General features: G+C 52.0%; 1 protein-coding gene across 2 annotated transcripts; it reads left to right on the top strand.

The window, feature by feature from the left end:
- The first annotated feature begins 241 nt into the window (after positions 1 to 241).
- TRIM45 (tripartite motif containing 45) lies at positions 242 to 22,265 on the top strand. 2 transcript variants are annotated; one of them, XM_075000836.1, is made up of 7 exons: positions 242 to 336; positions 2,065 to 2,557; positions 6,238 to 6,971; positions 10,149 to 10,278; positions 13,915 to 14,029; positions 15,284 to 15,410; positions 21,933 to 22,265. In XM_075000836.1, exons 2-7 carry the CDS (start codon positions 2,121 to 2,123, stop codon positions 22,082 to 22,084), a joined length of 1,695 nt encoding a protein of 564 aa, XP_074856937.1. In that variant the 5' UTR covers positions 242 to 336; positions 2,065 to 2,120; the 3' UTR covers positions 22,085 to 22,265. The 2 variants fall into 2 exon arrangements, with proteins under 2 accessions (XP_074856937.1, XP_074856942.1); XM_075000841.1 differs by lacking the exon at positions 242 to 336 and adding an exon at positions 985 to 1,106.
- The last annotated feature ends 593 nt before the right edge of the window (positions 22,266 to 22,858 follow it).

Raw genomic sequence — 22,858 nt, 5'->3', positions numbered from 1 at the left:
GCTGTCTCCGGGGGGTAAATGCGGCTAGCTCCGGCCGGCAGAGCCGCGTCCCCCGGGCAGCTCCCTGCAGGTGCCAGCTTCCCCCAGAGCCGCGGCCCACCTCTCCCCTGCCCGACGGCTTTGCTCTAGGTCCTGCCCCGCGTGGGGGCGCTGGGGCAGAGAGGGAACGGGCGGGGGGGCGGTGCAAAACAGGGAGCGAGGCGGAGCGGCTCGGGGGGCGGGGCGCTGAGTGGCGCTGCATCGAGGCCGCCCCCGGGCCGAGCGCGCCTGGGCTGCGGGGCGGGGCGGGGCGGGGCCAGGCCAGCACAAGCCGCGCGGCCTTGGCGCCGCTGCTGGGTAAGTTGCGCTGCGGCCTGTGAGGGGCGCCGGGCTCAGCCCACAGCGCCGGGCAGAGCATCCGCGGCGGCGCCCCCTGTGCTCCGGCAGTGGTTTGACAGCCTCGCCCTCGGGAGCGCCCCGTGTCCCCGGCTGGGGGCAGCCCCATAGCTCCACCCTAGAGCGCCCCTGTGCCCCAGGCCGGGCAGCACCCTTCCCCCACAGCCGTGCCACCGGCCAGCCCTGCACCCCGCGTCCCGCGGCGATGCTTCCTTCCGCGGCGGCCACAGCCCGGCCCGCAGGGGCAGCACCTGGCTTTACCATCCCCCGAAAGCCCCATCAGGCCCTTCCGAGCACAGCCCCGGGCCTCCTAGTGCTGCTCCCCCCACGGCGGGTTGGTAGTGATGGCAGGGGGCCCCTGTGCCCGCTGAGAGCACCTCCGGTAGACCTGACAGCATGTCCCCGCCGCCCCCGGAGTGCCCCTCACAGCCATGCTCCCCTCCCCTCTCTCCGTCCGTAGGCGAAGTCCATGTTGCACGCAGGGAGGCGAGGCGCGTGCTGATGCGCACCACCAGTAGAAGCACAGGCTGGTGGCTGTGGGCGCTTTGCCAATCACCAGGCAGTAGCTGAAGCTCTCCTGGGGCAACTGCCCAAGCACACAGCTCACAGGGAACGCTGCTCATAGTCCCTGCCCAGAAGTGCCCCTTAATCCCGGAGTGCCCTGTGTACCTCTTACTCAACAGCAAAGCTTCAAGAGTTACTGCCTTGTCCTCCACCTGACAGTGGCGCAGGTGAGGGCCTGGCCCCTGAGAGTGCTTTGTCTCCTCCGCCTGGCGCAGATGCTGCCGAAATGCCCCCTCTCACTTATGCGAACCACACATCTGCTGGGTGTGGTTCGCTGGCCCGTGTAGTTGCACTTAGACCATTTACACAGAGAAAGAATGAGTCTCCTGGCCAGCCTTAGTTTGGAGCCAGCTGGCTTTTCTCTCAAGGGGCGGAGGCTTAGGTAGGAAGTTCTAGAGGTCAGATTTGCTTCCATTTGTTGGCAGTTACAGGTTACACTTGCAGCTGGAATGGTTGGTAGTGCGACACAGCTGTGCTGTGAGAGGTGCTCTTTCATGTCAGCCCTGGCGCTCTTTGTACATTTACTGTATGAAATAGAACAACAAGAAGTCCTGTGGCACCTTATAGACTGACTAAGATATTTTGGAGCATAACCTTTCATGGGCAAAGACCTGCTTCATCAGATGCATGAGTGAGTGTGGGGTGGCAGTTTCAGAAGGGTATTTAAAGAGTGGAGGGCCAGAGCTGACAAAGTCTATTCAGTCAGAGTGGAAAAGGCCCATTATCAGTAGTAACAGAGAGATAGCCGTGCTCGTCTGTACACTATCAAAACAAAAAAGCAGTCCAGTAGCACTTTAAAGACTAACAAAATAAGAGATAGCCATGCTAGTCTATTTTGTTAGTCTTTAAAATGCTGTTGGACTGCTTTTTTGTTTCGATATTATCAGTAGTATGTATCCAAAGAGGAAAAAACAAGTCAAATAAGACGGGGGGATATGGCCCATTGTCAGAGTCTAAGTTGCAGATGTTAACACCTAGGGCAGAGAAGCTCCTTTTGTATGGGGCAAACCACTCCCAGTCTCTGTTTAATCCTTGGTTAATGAAGTCAAATTTGCAAATAAATTGCAGCTCAGAGATTTCTCTCTGCATTTGATTTTTGTGAAATAGATTTTATTTTCATTCCAGAATCTGAATTTCAGAAGATGGCCCACCTGTAGGAGCAGCAGCGGCAGCTTGGAATCATGGCCAAAATCCCTGGTGAGGTCAGGGGTTTAGCCAGAACGAGGTGCCCATTGTGCACAAAGCTCTTCTCTTCCCCCAAAATCCTGCCCTGCCTACACTCATTTTGCCTGGCCTGCCTTGAGCAGCTGGAACCCTTTTCAGTGCTCAGCATCCAGGGGGAGGACTCAGACTCTACCTCAGATGGGTCGTGGCTCCAGGATCATCGTCAGCCACCGCTCAGCATCCTCTGTCCCATCTGTGACACCGAGGTGGATTTGCCACCAGGTGGTATTTATGACTTGACCACTGACCACCTGACCATGAACGAGGTGCTGCTGGAGTCCAGGCAGGCACAAGGCGCAGGAATGCTGTGTGACCTCTGTGCGGACGGGGAAGCCGTGAAGCACTGTGCCACCTGCAAAGCCAGCCTCTGCCCCTTCTGCTGCCAAGCCCACAGGTATGGGAGGAGGTACCCCAGGCAGACAGCCCATAGGTAGCACACCCCATTAAAACTCCATGACCGTTTGTAATATATGTATGGTGTCACTTGTGCACTTAGGCATGGTAAACTCTTCGGCCAGAAGGGTTCACTTAGGTTTTGAGTGCCTGATTTGAGCCTGATTTTTTGGAAATGTTGAGCGCTCACCACTCTAACTGAAGTGAATGGGAGCTGTGGTTTCTCAGTATCCTTGGATGTCAAGCCACGGCTGTCTCAGCTGGGCTGCCAAAAACAGAAACACCCAAATTAATGAACAACTGTGGTGATCTGGCCTGTATATCTTCCTGTTTGCAGTGCCTAGCCCGTTCTGGCTATTTCCTTCATGAGCTGGTCCACATACTTCCTGGTCCACATACTGTCCCAGGTAGGGACAAACCACAGAGTTGACGGTGGGGGGGTGCTGCACTTATCTGCCTAGGCTGATCTGGTCGAGAGGCACCATCCAGTCAATAAGTCCAAACTTTGGTAACTGCTCCAAGAGACGTTTGTTTATTTCACATTTAAGTGAATGTAGAGTAGCAGAAAAATAAGAGCTTGACAGCCCTGGAGACTGAAGTGTGCTGTTCCCAGATCAGGTGCTGCCAGGGCAATGGCTCTCTGCCTCTTGCCCAGCCCTTCCCTGGAGGGACCCCAGCTCTGAAGGAGAGAGGGCAATCCATCTTCCATTGGGCCAAGTCCTGGGACCTCCTACTGAGGCTGACCGCAAAGAGGCAGGGGAGACAAGAGAAGTGCCAGATGGGGTTTGAAAAGAGCTGGAGAGGTGTTGAGACAGAAGCACCAGGTGGCTGCTAGAGTTGTAGGTGCTGCAGACAGGCCGTGCTAATGACTTCTGGTGCACAGTGTAGCCTGAGCACCTGAACCTCCCTGCTGGGGAGCAGGGCAGCTGCTCTGCAGGGAGGAACTGTGCTTAGGGCTATGGGAGCAGGAACATGGCAGAGAGGCTGGTGGGGGAAGAGGCGGAAGAGTGAGTGGTGCAGCCCACCAGTGCTGCAGGCTGGAGGATTGGGGCCACAGGGCTGGGTGGCAGAGTGGGAGGCTGAGAGACTAGGGGAGCTTGGCCGGTGGCTGAAGTGTTTGGCCTCTGGGGCTGGAAGGCAGGAGGCCAGGGGATTCATCCCATTGGATCCGGGCAGCAGAGGAGTGGAGGCAGAGGCTTGGAGGAGCCAGGCGGGGAACCAGGGAATTTGAGGGTCTGGAGGATTCTGGTCACTGGGGCCAGGAGATACACCAGGGGCTGAAGGATTGGGCCACTGGGTTAGGGAGGTGGAGGTAGGGCTAAGGGATTGGGCTACCTGGGCTAAGAGGCAGAGCAGGAGCTGGAGGACGAGGCATTGGGGATGCTTGAGTTAGGCGGCACTAAGCAGCATAGGGCACTACTTAATTTGGAGCACAGCGGTGCCCCAAATTTGGTGGTGCTCTTCACAGCTGAATACTGTGCATGTGCCTAAGGACAGCCCTGGCTGCAGAGAAGGTTCTTGCATCTGTGGTGGTAAAGCTGTGTGAGGAGACCGAAGTGCAGTGCTACAAGTAGAAAGAGAAATGAGATCTGTGTGGCCAGCTGGAGCATGCACATAGTTGGAGGGGACTAGAAAAGGACCAGGTTTAGAGCCATTCTGGCACCCCTGGATTGGCCAGGGAAGTTCCCCATACTAGGGTCATGCTCTGGGCCTGTTTTCTTCTTGTTTGAAGCATCCTGACAGCTTTGGAGAACACAAAGGCCGTGTCTACACATGCCCCAAACTTATTCCCACGGGAATAAGGGGAATAAGGGGAGCTCACGGGAATAAGGGGACTTCGAAGTAGGTGGCGTCCTTTTGAAAAGGAGCCCTGTCTGGACGCACCGCGCAGCGGGAAGGCGCGTCAATTTCGAAGCGCCGCTGCCGCCCACATGCTAATGAAGCGCTGAATATGCATTTCAGCGCTTCATTAGTAAACTTCGAAATGGCCATTTGCATGGCCATTTCGAAGTTTGGGGCACGTGTAGACGTAGCCAAAGTGTCCCTTGCACTACCAAGAATCAGGCCAGATTCTCTGTTGCCTTGCCCATGTGTAGACACCTATACCTGTGTGACAGGGGCTTGATTCCCATCACCCTGCGCTTTCTACAACCAGTGACACCAGGCCAGAGTGTTACTGTTCTGTACAAGTAGCACCTTACACCTAATTTGACTACACTAGATGCTGCACAGAGAAGAATGGAGCCCCAGAATGGCAGCTCTTCACACTGATGTAAAAAGCTGTCCTAGGTGCAAGGCTGTAGAGAATCTAGCTGAAGTGGCCTGACTCCAGTCTCATCTATTGATACCACTTTTGCACTGTGGTCACTCCATTACTATCGGTGAAGCTGCTCCCCATCTGTAGAGGTGTGAGTTCAGTCTCCAGGAAGACCGCTGGGAACTGGGTCCTAGGCAGCCCATGGAGTTCTGGGAAGATGGGCATGCCATTGCCATCCTTTTTGGTGTACCAGTGAGGGATTTTGGCAGAGGTGACATCCAGGGAGAGGTGTGTGTGGGGTGTGTTACACAAATGGTGTGTGACACCTGTGCAGGCAAAACACAAGTGGGAGCAAGAGCAGAGTTCTCACTGAGGAATGAGGAAAATGTCTGAGAGCGCCAGGCCCTGACTTATGGCAATTTTGTGCTGCTCAGGAGGTGCAAAGCAGCTCTAGAGCTGTCCTACGGTTCTCCTGCAGCATTCCCCCTGCCTCAGAGAATCCTTGGGTGGTATAGAGCCATCTTCTCCTCCGACGCTCACGCCTGTTGGTGTAGGAATATGGGCCGTGGAAGGAGGCACTGCCAGGACTTAATGTCTGTGGATCCCCCCAGCTGTTAAATGGTCCCTGGGGCCTGTTGGCAGCTAGCATAAAATAGAACAACTTTGAGAGAGCTTTGCCATGTGTGAGGTACTGGCCTGTCAGCTGGATGTCCCCAAGAGATGTGCCCTGACCCCAGCTCAGCTGGGCTAAGCAGGAACAAGCACTGCGTCTAAAGGGAGATGGCTTTAAGAATATTTATTACGTTGATATGTTGGTACAGATCCTTGTTTGGCTGTTTCCTGACCCTGATTTCCCATTTCCCCTTCAGGAGTATACAAGTTTCTGTTTGAGTGAATAAAGGCTTCTGGAAGAGAGCCAGACTGACAGGGTAGTAGCCTGACATTCCCTCCTCATCCGTGGAAAAGGCAGTGACTGAGCAAACTTACTCCGTGCCACTGCCTGCTGGTCCTCACTGGGTGGCACCTACCCCCTTCTTGCTCTACTCATCACAGTGGGCTCTGGGGGTCATTGCAGCTGCCCTGTTTCTGGCAGGCTCTGTAAAGAGACACAGTTTGCACTAAGGGTGTGACAGCCACCCCTTGGTTCTCCCATCTGAGAACAGCACTGTCGGCATCCAGGGATCCAGTGATTAATTAGCATAAAGGGTGTCAGTTTGCAGATTACATCTTCTTCTACATGGAGATGTAACCCGAGGACATTAAAGTTTCTGTAATGCAACATGGCCATCTTCTGAGGCAAGCAGCAGTATCATATATTGTAGCCCCTGCCTGTCACGGTGTGTGAGGACGTCATCCTCTGCTCTGTAGGAATCTGCAGGCCGCATGTGGGTGAGCCCAGCTTTCTCTCTCATACTTCCTTCTAGGAGACAGAAGAAAACAGCTTCCCATGCTGTGGTGAGCCTAGAGGACCTGGAGGGCTACAGCCAGACCGGGAAGCCCATCCTGTGCCCTTCCCACCCTGCCGAGGACCTGACGTTGTTCTGTGAGCAGTGTGACCACCCTGTGTGCCGGGATTGTGTGGTGGGCCAGCACCGGCAGCATCAGTGTGACTTTGCTGCCAGTGTCGTCCACAAGCATGGAGATGCCATGCGGGAGCTGCTGACGAGTACCCAGCTGCACGTGGGCGCCCTGGAGGGGGCCCTGCGCCACATTGAAGGAGTTGGCAGTGCTGTCAGCCGGCATGTGGAGGCAGTGGCTGGGGAGATCCGCACGTTTGCGGATGGGTACGTAAAGGCAATTGAAGAGCATCGGGACCGGCTGCTAAAGCAGCTGCAAGACTTGAAGGTGCAGAAGGAAACTCTGTTGCACTTACAGAAGGCACAGCTGGAGCAGCTGCTGATGGACATGAGGACTGGGGTGGAGTTTACCGAGCGCCTGCTGACCTGTGGCTCAGACCTGGAGATCCTTCTCACCAAGAGGGTGGTGATGAGCCGGCTGAGGAAGCTGAACAAAGTGGATTATAACATCCACCTGGCAGCAGAAGATGGGATCCAGTTCTCTCCCCAGGAGGAGGCCGGCCAGTGCTGCGGCTATGAGGTGTTTGGGACCATTCTCAGTCGGGCCGTTGATCCAGCCAAGTGTGTCCTGCAAGGGGCAGGTATGGGGACAACTCCATTCTGTTTGACCGGCGATCAAATAAAAGTGGGAGGGATTGGGGTGAGTACTAAAAGCCCGTAGCACTGATGACATTGATTAACTGAGCAGCTGCATAGCCACTCTGCAGAAGCCCTAGATACCGAAGACCGTAGTTCAGGCCCGTCGACGGGAGGAGGGGGACCGGTGTTCCAAAGGGGCCTGGAGCTCCAGCTGCTCTGCTGCTACTTTGGCAGCAGAGGCGTCCAGTGCTGTAGGTCGCTTTGAAGTGCCACCGCAGCACTGCTCCATACAGCTCCAAGGGAGAGGGAAGGGGGACCCAGAGCTGCGGTCCAGGCAGCACAAAGGGCCAACTGCCCTGGGCCCCATCCCTTCCACCTTTGGCCCCTCTCCTTGAAGGGGCATGGAGCCAGGCACCCTCCCACCTTGCTCCAGTGCTCACAGTGGCTGTGGGCCCCACTGCCCTAGTTTATCCAGGATATAGGTACAGTGCATGCAGTAGTAGGTCAGACTTCTTTCCTGTTGCCTCCTGGCATTGTCTCTCATCACTGAACTGCGCAGACCATCTCTGTGGCTGAGCTGGCAGTTCAGTCTCCTTGGTACGGATAGTCCTTGGCCTCTGCTGAAAACGACAACTGGGGAACCAGTTAGTGCAGATCATAACGTAGACAGCTGCCCACCAAGAACTTTGTGGGGCGGTCAGACGCATTTCATGCAGGCCACAGAGCATCTGTGAGAGAGCAGGAACTTTGGGTTACTCATACCCTGGACTAGATTTAACAAGAGAAGTTCTTGATTCCATTCATCCTCTCGCGTGTTGACTGCAGATGTAAGCTTGGCCTGCCAAGATGACAGCTCCCACTGTGCAATGCTGTCTTGGTCTGAATAGATGATCATGTTGTGCACTGGGACATCATCTTCAGCCCCTGTCTCTGTGTTAAATATGGGCTAGCGGGCTGTCCTAGGCAGCAGTTAGGCTGTCCCTACCCTATAGGTTTACTTCACTCTATACCTCTAGTGTCACAGCTTTTTAAAAGAAGAGGAAAGAACTGCTCTTACATTTCCTGAAGCAATCTGGTGATCCTTCTACACTTGTAAGTCCAGGGTTGTCTTCCTTGGCCTCTGAGCTGTGACACATGAATTCTGTCAGGGAAAGGGATGGAAGGAACCACCACTGTCCCAGCCCTTTGCAATTAAAAAGCCACTCCTGCTCAGAGAGGCAACTTACCCCAACAGCCCTGATCTCTGCTGCAGGTTCTTTACACCAGCTGTGGCCCCAAGGGTCTGGAAAACCAATGGAACCAGCCCTTGGAGAAAATCTCCGTCTCAGGGGAACCCTGCTGCTGTAGAGCCAGTGGAGTGGTTCTGTATCTGACCCTACTGTGCACAGGGACATAGAATCCTAGGGTTGGAAGAGGCCTCAGGAGGTCATCTAGTCCAGTCCCCTGCCTAAAGCAGGATCAGCTCCATTTAAACCTTCCCAGCCATGACTATGTCAAGCTGGGACTTGAAAACCTCTAGGGATGGAGAATCCACCACCTCTCTAAACAATGCATTCCAGTGCTTCACCACCCTCCTGATGAAATAGTTTTTCCTAATATCCAACATACACCTCTCCCCCTGTAACTTCCGACCATTACTCCTTGTTCTGTCATCTGTCACCTTTGAGAACAGTCTCTCTCCATCCTCTTTAGAGCCCCTTTCAAAAAGTTGAAGGCTGCTATTAAATCGCCCTTCAGTCTTCTCTTCTGAAAACTAAATAAGCCCAAGTCTCTCAGCCTCTCCTCATGGGTCATGTGCTCCAGACCTGTAATCATTTTCATTGCCCTCAGCTGAACCTTCTCCAATGCATCCACATCCTTTCTGTACTGGGGGATACAGAACTGGACACAATACTCCAAATGAGGCCTCACCAGAGCCAAGTCAAGGTGAATAATAACTTCTCTAGATCTGCTGGAAATGCTTCTTCTAGTGCACCCCAATATGCCATTAGCCTTCTTGGCTAGAAGGGCACACTCTTGACTCATATCCAGCCTCTCATCCACTGTAATCCCCAGGTCTTTTTCTGCCATACTGCTGCTTAGCCAGTCGGTCCCTAGCCTGTAGCAGTGCTTGGGATTCTTCTGTCCCAAGTGCAGGACTCTGCACTTGTCCGTGTTGAACCTCATCAAATTTCTTTTGGCACAATCCTCCAGTTTGTCTAGGTCACTCTAGACCCTATCCCTACTCTCCAATGTACTTACCTGACCCCCCCAACCTTAGTGTCATCTGCAAACTTGCTGAGGGTGCAATCCATCCCCTCATCCAGGTGATTAATAAAGATACTGAACGGTACTGATCCTTGAGGCACTCCACTTGAAACCAACCACCAACCAGACACTGAGCGATTGACCACTTCCTGTTGGGCCCAACTGTCAAGCCAGTTTTCTTTCCATCTTACAGTCCGTGTATGCAATCCGTACTTCCTTAACTTATGGGCAAGAATGTTGTGGGAGACTGTATCAAAAGCTTTGCTAAAGTCAAGGTACCTCACATCCATTGACTTCTCCATGTTCACAGAGCCAGTTACCTCATCATACACACTAATCAGATAGGTCAGGCATGACTTGCCCTTGGTGAATCCATGTTGACTACTCTTGATCACTTTCCCCTCTTCCAAGTGCTGCAAAATGGATTCGTTGAGGATTCCGTCCATGATTTTTCCAGGGACTGAGGTGAGGCTGACTGGTCTGTAGTTCTTTGGATCGTCCTTTTTTCTTAGGGGGTGTAGTAGGGTAAAGGGGTGCAGCTGGAGCATCCTTGCACTCTGGGTCTTTTCAGCTGTCACAGTGTGCCCTTCAGAGCTAAGCCTAACTTACAGCAGCCCTTCTTCTGGGGACTGAAACGATGATTGGTAGCACTCACAAATCAAGGGATAGCACTGACCTGCATCTTCAGATCAGGGCACATGTGCCATCTGTGGGGAGGCGTGGCCAGCCGGACACAGGAAGTATATTTGAGTCAACGTTTCCTGGCAAGGACTCAGACACTGCCACGATGGGGAACTTGGTCAAATCCTGGTTAGACAGAGTGAAGTAGACTGTAGAGATTGGGAGCTGGGAAGCTGCTGGCTGATGTCAAGCACATCTATTCCCAGTCCCATTTGGAAGAACAGTAAAAGAGAGTTTGCTCTCTCTTTCAGATCTCCACGGGGCCCGCCAGAATCAGCTGGCCAGCTTTACTTTGGTGTGTAATGACACGTCCGGAGAGCTGATGGGGAAAGGAGGAGAGCCCATCCGGGTCACTATCACCCACAGAGACAAGAAGGATTGGTTTGTACCTTCCCGGGGATGACCAGAGTGGTTTTGTTTGCCTTCTGTCTTGCTTTAACATCTCTGCTGCAGGCTTTCTCACCCCATCTCTATGTACCTCCATGTTTGCATTCCCCTGTAAGTAAAAAGCTTCCAAGGGCAGGCCAGGATCTATAGAGAGAATGGCACAAAGGTGCTTTGTCCAAGTGCAGCCCTGAGGTTAATTATGACCTTTTGGAGCTCTGCCACAGAGCTGTCTACTCATGATTTTATCACCATGTTTGGACATTTTTAAAGGCACCTTGGGTATAAACCATTCTGACTTGGCAGCATTGTACAGCTACACCGCACTGGGTGTCTGCACATGATCCCAGGCAATGGAGGACGAGGACTTTTGTTTCTATTAACACCCATTTAAATTAACAGGGTGATTGGCATTTTTATAAGATGCCTTTGTTAAAGCATCAGCAATCCGTGTCCTTCCAGCCAATGGGAGCTGCAAGGACAGTACTTGTGGGAGACCTGCTGCTCCCCTCCCTGCTAGGGGTGTGCCACACAGACACACACAACCTGGTACCAGCAAAAGACCTCTGAGCGGTGTGTGGGGCTGCAGCGCGAAATATGGAACATGTTGGGAGCTGCCTGTAGTAAGCGCCTCCCAGCTAAAGCCTGCATTTGGAACCACCCCCACACCCCAACCTCCTGCCCCAGGTCACAACCTGAGCACACCCTCTGCACCCATGTCCCAGGTTACAACTCCCTCTTGCATCCAAACTCCCTCCCTGACCATGCCCCACTTTCTTGCTCCAGGTCAGATTCCCCTCCCCAATCCAAACGCCCTCCTAGAACTCACACCCCTCTGGCACCCCAGTCTCCCACCCAGAGTTCCCTCCTGTACCCAAAGTCCTTCCAAGACCCTGCACCTCCTCCATTAATATCCTGGGAGAGTGCAGCCCTTGACTACTTTCCAAATTCTTAGGGTGTCCCCTCCATCAAAAATTATTGGCCACCTGTGAACTACAGCCTTGCTCCTGCCAATGTAAGTGCCCTTTACAACACTGATGACATAACTCCTCCATGAGAGCCATAGGGCTTATGTTGGTGTGGTTAGGGCAACACAGTATCTGTAGACACTTCCTTACTTACCTTGACAGTTTGGCTAAAATTCTGTAAAATTATTTGTTCCACATGTAGAGACTTATAGACTGATCAAATCGCCCAGAATCTTATTTTTGTTAAACTAAAAAGGTCAATCTCCTTGACTCTATCATTATCAGGCACATTTTCTAATCCTTTAATTAGTCTCATGGGTCTTTTGTGCACCCTCCACAATTTAATCAACCTCCTCCTTGAATTGGAGAGACCAAAACTAGACACAGCATTCCAGCAATGGTTGCACTAGTGCCAAATACAAAAGGAGGTAAAATAACCTCCCTGCTCCTACTCAAGATTCCCCTGTTTATGCATTCAAAGATCACATTTTTGCCCCTGAAATATGGGAGCTCATGTTCAGCTGACTATCCTGCATAACCCTCAAATCTGTTTCAGACCACAGCTTTCTGGGGCACAGTCTCCCATACAGGTTATGGTCACCATTCTTTGTTCCTAGATGTATACATTTACATTTGGCTATATTAAAATTCATAGTTTGTACCCATCTTACCAAGCAATGCAGATCACTCCAAATCAGTGACTTGTCATTTTTATCATTTACCACGCTCCCAATTTTTGTGTCATCTGCAAACTTTATTAGTGATGATGTTATGTTTTCCCCCAGATTACTAATAAAAATGTTACTGCATAGGGTCAAGAACTGATTGCACCAGCATCTTGTTAGAGACACAGCTGTTAGAGGATGAGTCCCTGTTTAGAATCACAACTTGAGACCTATCAGTTTGCCAGTTTTTCATCCATTTGATGTGCTGTGTTAATTTTATATCTAATTTCAATTCAGAAAGTCAGCTACTTTACAGAAGTCTAAATATATTACATCAGCACTATTACCTTTATCACCCAAACTTGTAATCTCGTCAAAAAGATATCAAGGAAATTTGACATAATCTACTTGCCGTAGATTTATGTTGATTGTCCTTAATTTTATTACTCTCTTTTAATTCTTTATTAACCAAGTCCCTTATCTGCCACATCATTACCTTGCCTGGGAGCACTGTCAAACTGAAAGGCTTATAGTCACCCATGTCATCCCCTTCACTCTTCACAAAACAAAAATGCAGTCCTGTAGCACTTTAAACACTAAGAAAATAATTTCTGTCTAAACAGTTTATTATTGTTATTTTGTCAGTCTTGAAAGTGCTTACAGGGCTGCGTTTTTGTTTTGTGAAGATTCATACTAACATAGCTACCTCTCTGTGACTGTTCACCATTTAGAATAGTAACAGGGAGATAGCAGTGTTTGTTTACGTTCTATCAAAACAAAAAGGCAGTCCAGTAGCACTTTAAAGACTAACAAAATAAACAAAATACCTGACTGTTCTGGTATGGCTATGGTCTGAAGAAGTGGGTATGTCCCACAAAAGCTCACCACCTAATAAATTATTTTGTTAGCCTCTAAAGTGCTACTGGACTGCCTTTTTGTTTTGATATTCGCCATTTACCATTAGATTTCTTCCCATCCTCTGGAACTTCCCCAGTGTTCCAAGAGTGACTAAGAATCAGCATAAAAGGTCAAGCAAGTCATCCAACTCTTTTAATAGTCACAGAGTGGTAGGTGTATTAGTCTGTATTCTGACAAAACAAGCCAGTGGTCATGTAGCACTTTAAAGGCTAACACCATAATCTATTAGGTGATGAACTTTCATGGGGCAGACCCATTTCGTCAGATCTGATCATCCAGCCTTGCTAATTCCATGAGTGGTGTTAGTGCTGGTGACGTTCATTTCATCCATGACTGAGCAAAATACCTGGGGAGAGAAATAGTGTGCTGTACTCAATGAAAGCTTTTCTATACTGCCTGTGTGCGATGTCTCCATCCCTGTCTTTGTCTCCTGTATGGGTCATTTGACCCATCACTGTTGTATTGAAGTGCTGTGGTCATAACAGCTCTGAACAGGGTGTTTCTTGTAAGACCCTGCCGTGGCTACAGCTGGCAATGCTTGCACAATCCTTTTAACTGGCTCTGTGTTTTACAGGCTCAATAATGAGAGTGAGAGCTGACCTTTAGCCTTTCCCTCTAGGAATTTGAAAATGCTTGTGTTTTCCTCCTTAAGGTCAAGGGCTTTGCCACTTCCTCTTGCACCTATGAAATAGGAAAGAGAAGGCAATGGGCTGAAATCCAGATGATGCTCTGACATTGCACTTGTCTTCCTCCCCCTGCTTCTTCTTTTTTCTATTGTTTCTTCCCCCCCCACACCCGTTTTCTGCTTCTCCTTTTTCAGCCCTTGCTGGTTGTTGGTAAATTACTGCAGCGTAACTGACTTTTTTGCCCTCCTCCTTAAGATATGGTAGCCTCTGATGGTAGGTATATGTGTGCAATCTATAACACATGCATCATAGTTCAGGGGCTCTCTTATACATGGACGTTTCAGGTCCCTGAACTGGGTAAGAACTTTCTTATAAATCTAATCCACAAAGTGATTACCAATTAGATCAGTCTTCTACAGGTTGCTGACCTTGCTTCCCTCTGTCTTTTATTTATAGTGTAATCAAGCCCAGTGTGTGTGATAAGAGGGATGGGACTTATCACATTTCCTACACTCCAGAGGCACTGGGCACATACACTGTCTGCATCTATGTCAAAGGGCAGCACGTGCAGGTAACATTTCAGCTCACAGTGATGGATGTAACTCAGGGAGTCTCAAACTTCATCACCCCGACTCCCTTTTGACCTAATCCTGGGATGGGGGAATCAAAGGCTGAGGCCTCCCAGGCCCCTCAGCTTTAGGCAGGGGGATCGAAGCACAAGCTCAGCTGGTTCAGTTCCAGGTGGGTGGCCAAATCATAAGCCTGAAGCCTCCTGCCCAAGCCTATAGCTTGAGCCCCACTGCACAAAGCTGAAGCCTCCTAGGCAGCAGGGCTTGGGCCCTGGCCCCAGGCAGTCAAATGCCAGCCTTGGCCACCCACTCTAGAGTCCCAGACCACAGATTGAGAACTCGTGTAAGGGCAGGGCACTAGTGAGTGAAGCCCAATGAGCTCTCCCCTTAGGTAATCCCTATATCTCTTAGTTCCCTCTGCTCTGACTACAGACATGTTCTTCCCTCTCTGTTATGCAATAGGTATTGTTCCATTGGCACTCCTTCTGCATGCCCTGTTCCTCCCAGTGGAACCCAGCAACTTGATTCCACATCCCTGGCAGCAGCTTCCCCCCACCCATGAAGCAGCCTCCTGGAAAGCACCCTAGCCTGGCCCTTCCAATCATGCTGCAGCCTTCTTGAGCCCCTCTAAAAATTTCTGTGGCACCCGGGAACTCCCCACTGCTGGCATCATACCCTAGAACTGGAAGGGACCTTGAGAGGTCACCAAGTCTAGTCACCTCCACTCGCAGCAGGACCTACAAATCTAACCTGCACCAGGCCCTTGAAAGGCTCCCTCAAGGATTGAGCTCACAACCTTGGGTTATAAGTCTAATGCTCTAACCACTGAGCTGTTCCTCATGGTGAGACAGCCTTTCCTGCTGCCCATGCAGCCCTGCTGGTCCCCTTCCTAAGTGCTTATCTATTACCACTACCAGAGGTTTACTTGCCTTTTGTGAGGGATTCTGCTGAAGGGATTTTGAAAGCCCAAACAAATGGTCATTGTTTCTCCTTTATCTGCTGTTTTGGCTGTCCCAAAGTATTCTGGTGGACCACATATGCTGGGTTTTCATTTGTGGAAGTCATGCTGGGTTTTCCCATTCACATCCTGTTCCTCTAGAGGATTGGTATTGAAGTCAGGTTTACTGGTCTGTGGTTGATAGCATCACACTAACAATTTTATAAATTTTGGAATGTTTAACACCCCCCCCAGTGCCTTCAGACAGCAGCAAGGTAAGCTGGGTGCATGACTACCTCTGCTGTGTTGTGCGCTGCAGGGCTCACCGTTCACTCTGACTGTGAAGAACCAACTGCGCAAACACCAGGGTGTGTTTCACTGCTGCACGTTCTGCTCCAGTGGAGGCCAGAAAACTGCTCGCTGCGCTTGTGGAGGGACCATGCCAGGTGAGCACTAAATCCCAGATCCCCGTAGATTCCAAGGCCAGACGGGACCATTGTGATCATCTAATCTGACCTCCTGTGTGACTCCAGCTGGAGAACTGTCCCAAAACAATCGCTAAAGCAGATCTTGTAGGCACACATCCAGTCTTGATTTTAAAACAGCCTCTGATGGAGAATCCACTGCTACACGAGGTAGGTTGTCGTCAGGGACCATAGGTCCTGAACAGTGACCCCAAGGCACTTAGTGCTAGTTAAGTTCAGACACGTTACCCAGTGGCTGCCAGCAATCACCAGAACTTGAAACTGAACTCTGACAGAGGACTCTAGTCCCAAGCTCTGACTGATACAACACTGGGGCTCTGACTGGGTCCATGCTCATATTTAAGCCAAGCACAGGATTAGAAAGCTGTTCATGGAACTGAACTGGCTCTGCTTAAGACTGTTTCCTATTATAATACCTGCTTCTGATCTCCTGGTAACCTAACCCTGACTGCTTCCTGGCTCTTGACTGTCTGATTGCCCTCTGGCTGTCTTGAAGTTGGATATCCTGATATCTGGTCTGACCCTCATGCAGCCCTGTGGCCTACCTTGCATTCTGATTTCCCCCTATCTACCCTTGCCTGGTTCCTGACTTCTGTACTGACCACTGCATCAGACTGACCACCTGTCTCTAGTCATGACAGTTCCACAAGTACTCTCTATTTTCTGTCTAAATTTGTCTTGCTTCAGATTCCAGCCACTCGACCATGTTATACCTTTCTCTGCTAGGCTGAAGCACCCAGTTTTGAATATTTGTTCCACATGTAGCTCCCCGAATGTTTTCTGGTACATAACTTCCATTGACATTTAAACTGCTCACCCGAAATTGTTTGAGCCAAGAACATGTGTCATGTTCCCTCCCTTCTCATGTAGCACTGTGTTTATAATCACCGTGGCCCACTTCAGCTTTGGCATACACACCATAGCAGCACAGGCCAGCAGCAGTCTGCTAGAATTGGGCCAGGACCAAGGCATGGATGAAGTGCAAACAGTGTTGTTCCAAATGTTCGGCTCTGCTTCTCTTGACCTTGCGGGGCTGGAATGCTCTGAGCTCTGGCTCTGTCCGCGTTCCTTGCGGGGAGGTCTCTTGAAAACATTCTTTCAGAGTTCAGCTGGGTCAGTGATTTCATCAGAGCTGGTTTCCACATCCCTGCACAAGACTCTTGTTTGTCTCTGTAAGGTTTGCTGGTTGTAAAAGCGGAAATGGCTCCTTCCATCCCCCAGACCTGGCTGTAGCCAGCTCTGACAGGAGCACATTCCCCCTCCATGCAGACCAAGGGTTGGTACAAGTCGGCATGGTGAGACTTCATGCAGTGAAGGTTCGTGGTGTATTGCAGGCAGCGTGAACAATAAGACATACGTTTTTAACAAAGGAGGTTGTCACGGTTCTACGGGATCTGTTACGCCCGCCAGCTTTTAACCAATCTATTGGAGGAACTCCATCAGTGTGCCAGATCCCCAAGGGCGCCCGCTCTTCCAGAAGGTGCTTTCAAGTGCTTAAAAGGGTGTTACAAGGTGGAGGGAGAAAAATTGTTCTCCTTAGCCTCTCATGGTAGGACAGGAAGCAATGGGCTTAAGCTGCAGCAAGGGAGGTTTAGGCTGGACATTAGGAAAGACTTTCCTGTCAGCATGGTTAAACAGTGGAATAAATTGCCTAAAGTGGTTGTAGAATCTGTCGGAACAGGGTTGGATAAATATCTAACAGGGATGATACAGATGAGGGGTCAGCAACCCCAGCACACATGACAAGAGCGGTACGCCAGCGGCTTTTCCTTGGCACTCCAGCTGGAGCTCAGCCCTGCCCCTCCTCCCTCCCCCCCCACCCCCCGCCCTGTGCAGCGGGGAGCTTGCAGCCCTGACACAGCTCTCCAGAGACTGGTGCCTCTGCTGCTGGAGCTGTTGTATTTACTTGCCTGCTTTTAATCAGAGGTAAACATTGCACAACTTTCTCTGAGCAGAGTTACAAGCAAGAGCCTCAAGTGGCTGACGCATTGTGTGTGGGGGGAGGGGGAGAGGTCAGTGTTCTGGGGGACAGGTATCAGCAGGAGGCGTTCTTCTCCCCAGGACTCAATAAGGGGCCCTGGGAGCGGAGCTGGCGCTTTAGTCCCTTCAAGAGAGGCCACTGATTGTTTCTGCAGGGAAGCGGGATACAGACCGGTGTGGGCTATGTCGCTCAAGCAGTAGTGACGGAGAGCTAACCCTGTTAGTCTGTACTGCCAACAAAAGTCTTTAAAGTGCCACATTTCTGCTGTACCATTTAAGGAGGACAGTTGAAGCTGATGGCCACTGGGAGGCTGGAGTTACTTGGGGAGACAGAAGGAAGAGAGGGGCAGGGCACTGTCCAGCTGAGCTGCTGTATCTGCCCTGGCTGCGAAGGGCTCAGAGGAGTTGTCGGCAAGGCCACGGTGCCAGACCTGCTTGCAGTTCCCTCTTCTGCCCTTCCCAGCCCCCCGGCCTGCAAACCACAGCACCCTCCAACTGTAGGGTCACCCCCAAACCCCAGCTTCTGAGCCTCCCTCCCCTGTGCTGCCCCCAGACCCTGAGCTGCTCCGCCTGCTCCTGGCTGCCCTGTCCCTTAAAGGGGTGGGGCGGGTCCAGTTGCCACGGAGATATGTCACAGGGGAGTGCCGTGAGGGGGGAGGGGAGGCCCCCCACAGCCACTTGTGGCTCCCCTTGGCCAGAGTTTCAGGGTCACTCCTGACACTGTGTGCGGCTTTGGACAGCAAGCTCCTTGTGAGCCCTGAGCGGAGGTTGTGGGCACCGCCTTGCAGGGGGAGGCACTGTGCAGCTGGGGACTCAGGCTGGGGCTGGCATGAAAAATGGGTCTGTGCACGGAGGGCAGGAGGCTGCTCTGTGGAGGACTGGGGGAAGGGTTTGATCCAGGGCTTGCATGGAGGGCTGAGGGGTGGGGACATGTATGGGGTGGGGTCCCACCAGAGGCTGTGCACAGAGGTAGGGAGCTGTGTCCTGACTGCCTTGCACCAGGGTCTCATCAGTTCTCCCACCCAGGACCTCCAGCTACGTGGCCTTTGATCTGATCACTGTGACTTTGAAAGCGTTGCCTCCTCTGTCACTAAGAGGCGGATGACTCGGACTTGTCAGCACCGGTACAGAGGGTCCTAGCTGCCCAGGGGGCTGCTGAATTTCTCTTGCTCATGGGTGGGTTCCATTCAGGTTTCCCTCGTCCAACGGGGTGGGAGGGTTCCCTGCTCAGCCGTGGTCTCCCCCCTCGCACCCCGAGAGGGCAGGGAGCATGTGAACAGCAGCCAATGCAATGTGTTTCGAGCAGCTGGCGCTACCTGGGGGAGGGTCCTTGCAGAGCTGGGTGTGTGTGCAAGAGGTAATATCATGTACTGCACCAGCTGCTGTTGGTGAAATGCTTCGACTGCCACGGAGCACCTTGTCAGTGCCGGCTATGTGTGTGTGTGACTGCTGGCAGGGCAGAGCCGGGCCTGGCCTGGCCGTCAGCATCTGACAACAGACCCTGCAGCCTCCTGGGGCGCCGCAGGTCTCAGGCCCCAGTGTTCAGCCTGGTGTTCCTTCTAAGTTTTTACATTCATGGGTGGAATAAATTTGTGATGTGCACCGCCAGTAGAAACGTGCTGTGTGGCTGCTCTGCTAATCAACTGAGTGGCACTTGAATCTCTGCTGCGCAAGGGTGCCTAAGTGCTCAGCTTACAGGGAACGCTGCTGCTGACTGGCACCCTGGTGCACGTAAAGTGCTTAGAGTGTGAGACCATGTCATCCTCTAGTGCAGGGGTTGGCAGCCCCTGGCACGCATGCCAAGGGTGGCACAGTAGCGGATTTAATGCACCAGTGGTAAAGCTCCGCGTCGTTATTTGTTTGTTAATGAAGCAGTTGTAAGTAGGACTGTTAGTGACGTTAAAAAGTATCACCGCACTCAGACCACACGTAGAGGTCAAAAGGTTATATTTTGGCACTCTGCCGTAGAAAGGTTGCTGACTGCTGATACAGACAGTGCTTGGTCCTGCCATGAGGGCAGGGACTGGACTTGATGACTTTTAGAGGTCCCTTCCGAATCTAGTGCTCTTTGGTTCTGTGAAGGGCAGGCCATGCATCCTCACCGCCTCCTAGACAGAGCCTCTGGGTTTCTGCTTCACACTGGCTGCGTCTACACGTGCACGCTACTTCGAAGTAGCGGCAGTAACTTCGAAATAGCGCCCGTCACGTCTACACGTGTTGGGCGCTATTTCGAAGTTGAAATCGACGTTAGGCGCCGAGACGTCGAAGTCGCTAACCCCATGAGCGGATGGGAATAGCGCCCTACTTCGACGTTCAACGTCGAAGTAGGGACAGTGTAGACGATCCGCGTCCCGCAACATCGAAATAGCGAGGTCCTCCATGGCGGCCATCAGCTGGGGGGTTGAGAGATACTCTCTCTCCAGCCCTTGCTGGGCTCTGTGGTCACCGTGGGCAGCAGCCCTTAGCCCAGGGCTTCTGGCTGCTGCTGCTGCAGCTGGGGGTCCGTGCTGCATATACAGGGTCTGCAACTAGTTGTTGGCTCTGTGTATCTTGCACTGTTTAATGAAAGTGTGTCTGGGAGGGGCCCTTTAAGGGAGCGGCTTGCTGTTGAGTCCGCCCCGTGACCCTGTCTGCAGCTGTGCCTGGCTCCCTTATTTCGATGTGTGCTACTTTGCCGTGTAGACGTTCCCTCGCTGTGCCTATTTCGATGTTGGGCTGAGCAACGTCGAAGTTGAACATCGACCTTGCCAGCCCTGGAGGACGTGTAGACGTTATTCATCGAAATAGCCTATTTCGATGTCGCAACATCGAAATAAGCTATTTCGAAGTTGGGTGCACGTGTAGACGTAGCCACTGTGAGCTCGGCTCAGCAAACCCAACTGAACTAGACTGCTGGTACAGACTGCTGCATGTTTCAGGGACTGCTGCACTGCAGGCAGTGTTTGCAGGCACACTCCAAACAGGCGCTTTTAAAACAGAGTGGGATTCGTTGGGCAGCTGGAACACAGCATTTTGCTTAGCACAGAGACATAAAGGCTAAAGCATAATCCATTCGGGTCAAGCCAGAGCAATTGACCTGCCAAGCTATAGTGAAATCCATTTCCAGGATCGGTCTCTCTGACATCCTCAGTCGGTTCCAGTGGAGCATTCCCAGCTACTTCTCGGAAATAGCTCTTTATTCCCATCGGACTCATCTGGCATTTGTTCTACACACAGGGCCACGCACAGGTCACAGCTCTCCTGGCTAGAGCTTCCTGCTGCTGCATGTTGAATCCTGAGTCACCGGATCCTGTGTTGTTTTTCTGGGCCCCTTGTTGATCTGAGTCAGTTTCCCCCAGTGCCTTACTGACTGTACTAATTCCACCAACACAGGGCGGTAACATATACATCTGTCTCTCTTAATTTGCACTGCAAACAAACTTCATCCTTTCCTCCTCATCCCCTGCCATCCCCTCAACTGGGAAGCAATGTAACATGGGTTAGCGGGGGACTGAGGCACACATAAAAATACTCCTAAAATATTACAAAATATTTCCATTTTTGTCATGGGTGTAATTGACCATCAGAACACTTTGCCAGGGGTCATGGGGGATTCTTTATCAATAGCAACTTCTAGATTAAGACTGGATGTTTGTCTAAAAAACTCTACTCTAGGAATTATTCTGGGGAAATCCTGTGGCTTGTGTTACACAGTAGGTCAGAGAACAGCAGGGGAACGCAAACTGGGGAGGTGTATCACTTTGTAAGGGGGGTGGAGGGCTCAGCACAGTAGGCCCCCGCTCCCCTCCACAGCTTCTGCTGCATTCCCAGCCCTCTGCCGCCACACCAGAGGGCTGGCGATGCAGCGGAAGCTGCAAGTGTGGGAGGAGAGCCAATCGTGCTGGGCCAATCAGGCAGAGGGGGCAGGTGCACCTGTGGCACCTGCCCTGCTGCCAGGCTGAGGCAGCTGGTTCCCAGCAGCAGGGGTGGGGCTGGCTGGGGGCTTGTCCCGACATAGCACTCAAGTTACCCTCATGAGACCACAGCCAGCCTGCCCCATAGCACTTCCCTCCTCCCCTAGGAGGAGGCGCTGTTCGCCCAGCACCTGAACCTCTTGCCAGCACAGGCCCCCACCCCTATCCCTTCCTGTGGTCCTCCCTCAGGTTGGGGTCCCTGGCTAATAGCAGGGATGAAAAGTGGGGACACAGCATGAAAAGTTTGCTCGCCCCTGGGCTAGAGGACCACAATGGTCCCTTCTGGCCTTACACATTATGAATCTATTAATAGCTTTTTGTTGGAGATTACTAGAGTGGGCGGTGGGCATCGCATGTTCTGTCCCAGTTTGCATGAAGGATTCTGGCCCAGCCAGCCCGAAGCAGGAGCACCTCACTGTGTGTGCGTGGCCCTCCCGCAGGGCGCTCCCTGAGGGGCAAACCACTGTGGGTTGGTGACACGCTCAGAAATTGCTGGCGGCTATTTTCAGCAATGCTAATGGTGTTTCTCCTCTATCCTGGTGATGGGTAGGTGGGTACCAAGGCTGTGGGCATGGTCACAAAGGTCATCCCGGCTGTCCCCACTGGTCCTGCTGTGGCAGAGCGGCTGAAAACTCCGAATGCTCCACTCCTCCACCTGGCGACAGCTCGCAGAGAAGCCTGCTCAAAACAGTGGTGCTCTGACTGGCGTAAGAGTCTCCCAGAGCTTGTGGTGTCTCTGCCGGGTGGGCTTGGGCTTAAGCCAACAGGAGTGCAGGGACTGTCACCAGGCACTCGTTGCCAGAGAGCACCGTACCAAGATACAGGGCTGCCATGTGGGCTGGGAGGGGACAGGTCTGTTAAAATAAACATGTGCCTTATATTCCATCCTGGGGCTGTGTGTGTGACAGGTTATTTCCAGAAGAGCTGGGGGAGCCGTGCGGCTCATGTCACTGACTTCCGCACAGTGGGGAGAACATCAGGAATTCCATAGGCACTAAACTCCAGGCCTTGGGAGAACAGGCTCAGAGTGTCACTACTGGCACATACCTCCCCTAGACACATCTTGTTCTAACTATGGAATCAGTGTTCCCTTGCCCTGCTTTGATCTTAAAGGATGGTCACAAAGAAGCCAAAGATGCTGATGGAGTCACCCTTCAAAAGGTGCTCTGCCGGCGTTTAGAAAAGGCTTGGCAGGTTACGTATTTCTCATGCCTCTCTGGCCGGCCCAGAAGTAGATCCCCTGCATGGATGCGTACAATACTACACAATCTCACTCAACAGATCTGCTATTTTGTATGCAAGCTTTATTCTCCCCAGCACCTCCAGGTGTACTCCTTTACATGCCACAAATAAAGCAGGATTGGTCCACGCTAGCAAATACTTGGCCGAGGGGAATCCAAGGAACACTCAAGGCGCGAGAGGAACTGGTAGTGGTGGTTCTGCTGATGTGTCCTTTCATCAGTCAGATTTCCCAGC

Source organism: Carettochelys insculpta, chromosome 1 (assembly GCF_033958435.1).
Source record: "Carettochelys insculpta isolate YL-2023 chromosome 1, ASM3395843v1, whole genome shotgun sequence".
In the NCBI taxonomy this organism is placed as follows: domain Eukaryota; kingdom Metazoa; phylum Chordata; order Testudines; family Carettochelyidae; genus Carettochelys; species Carettochelys insculpta.
Note: the sequence above shows the minus strand (reverse complement) of the source record. Positions and strands in the feature narration are given on the sequence as shown.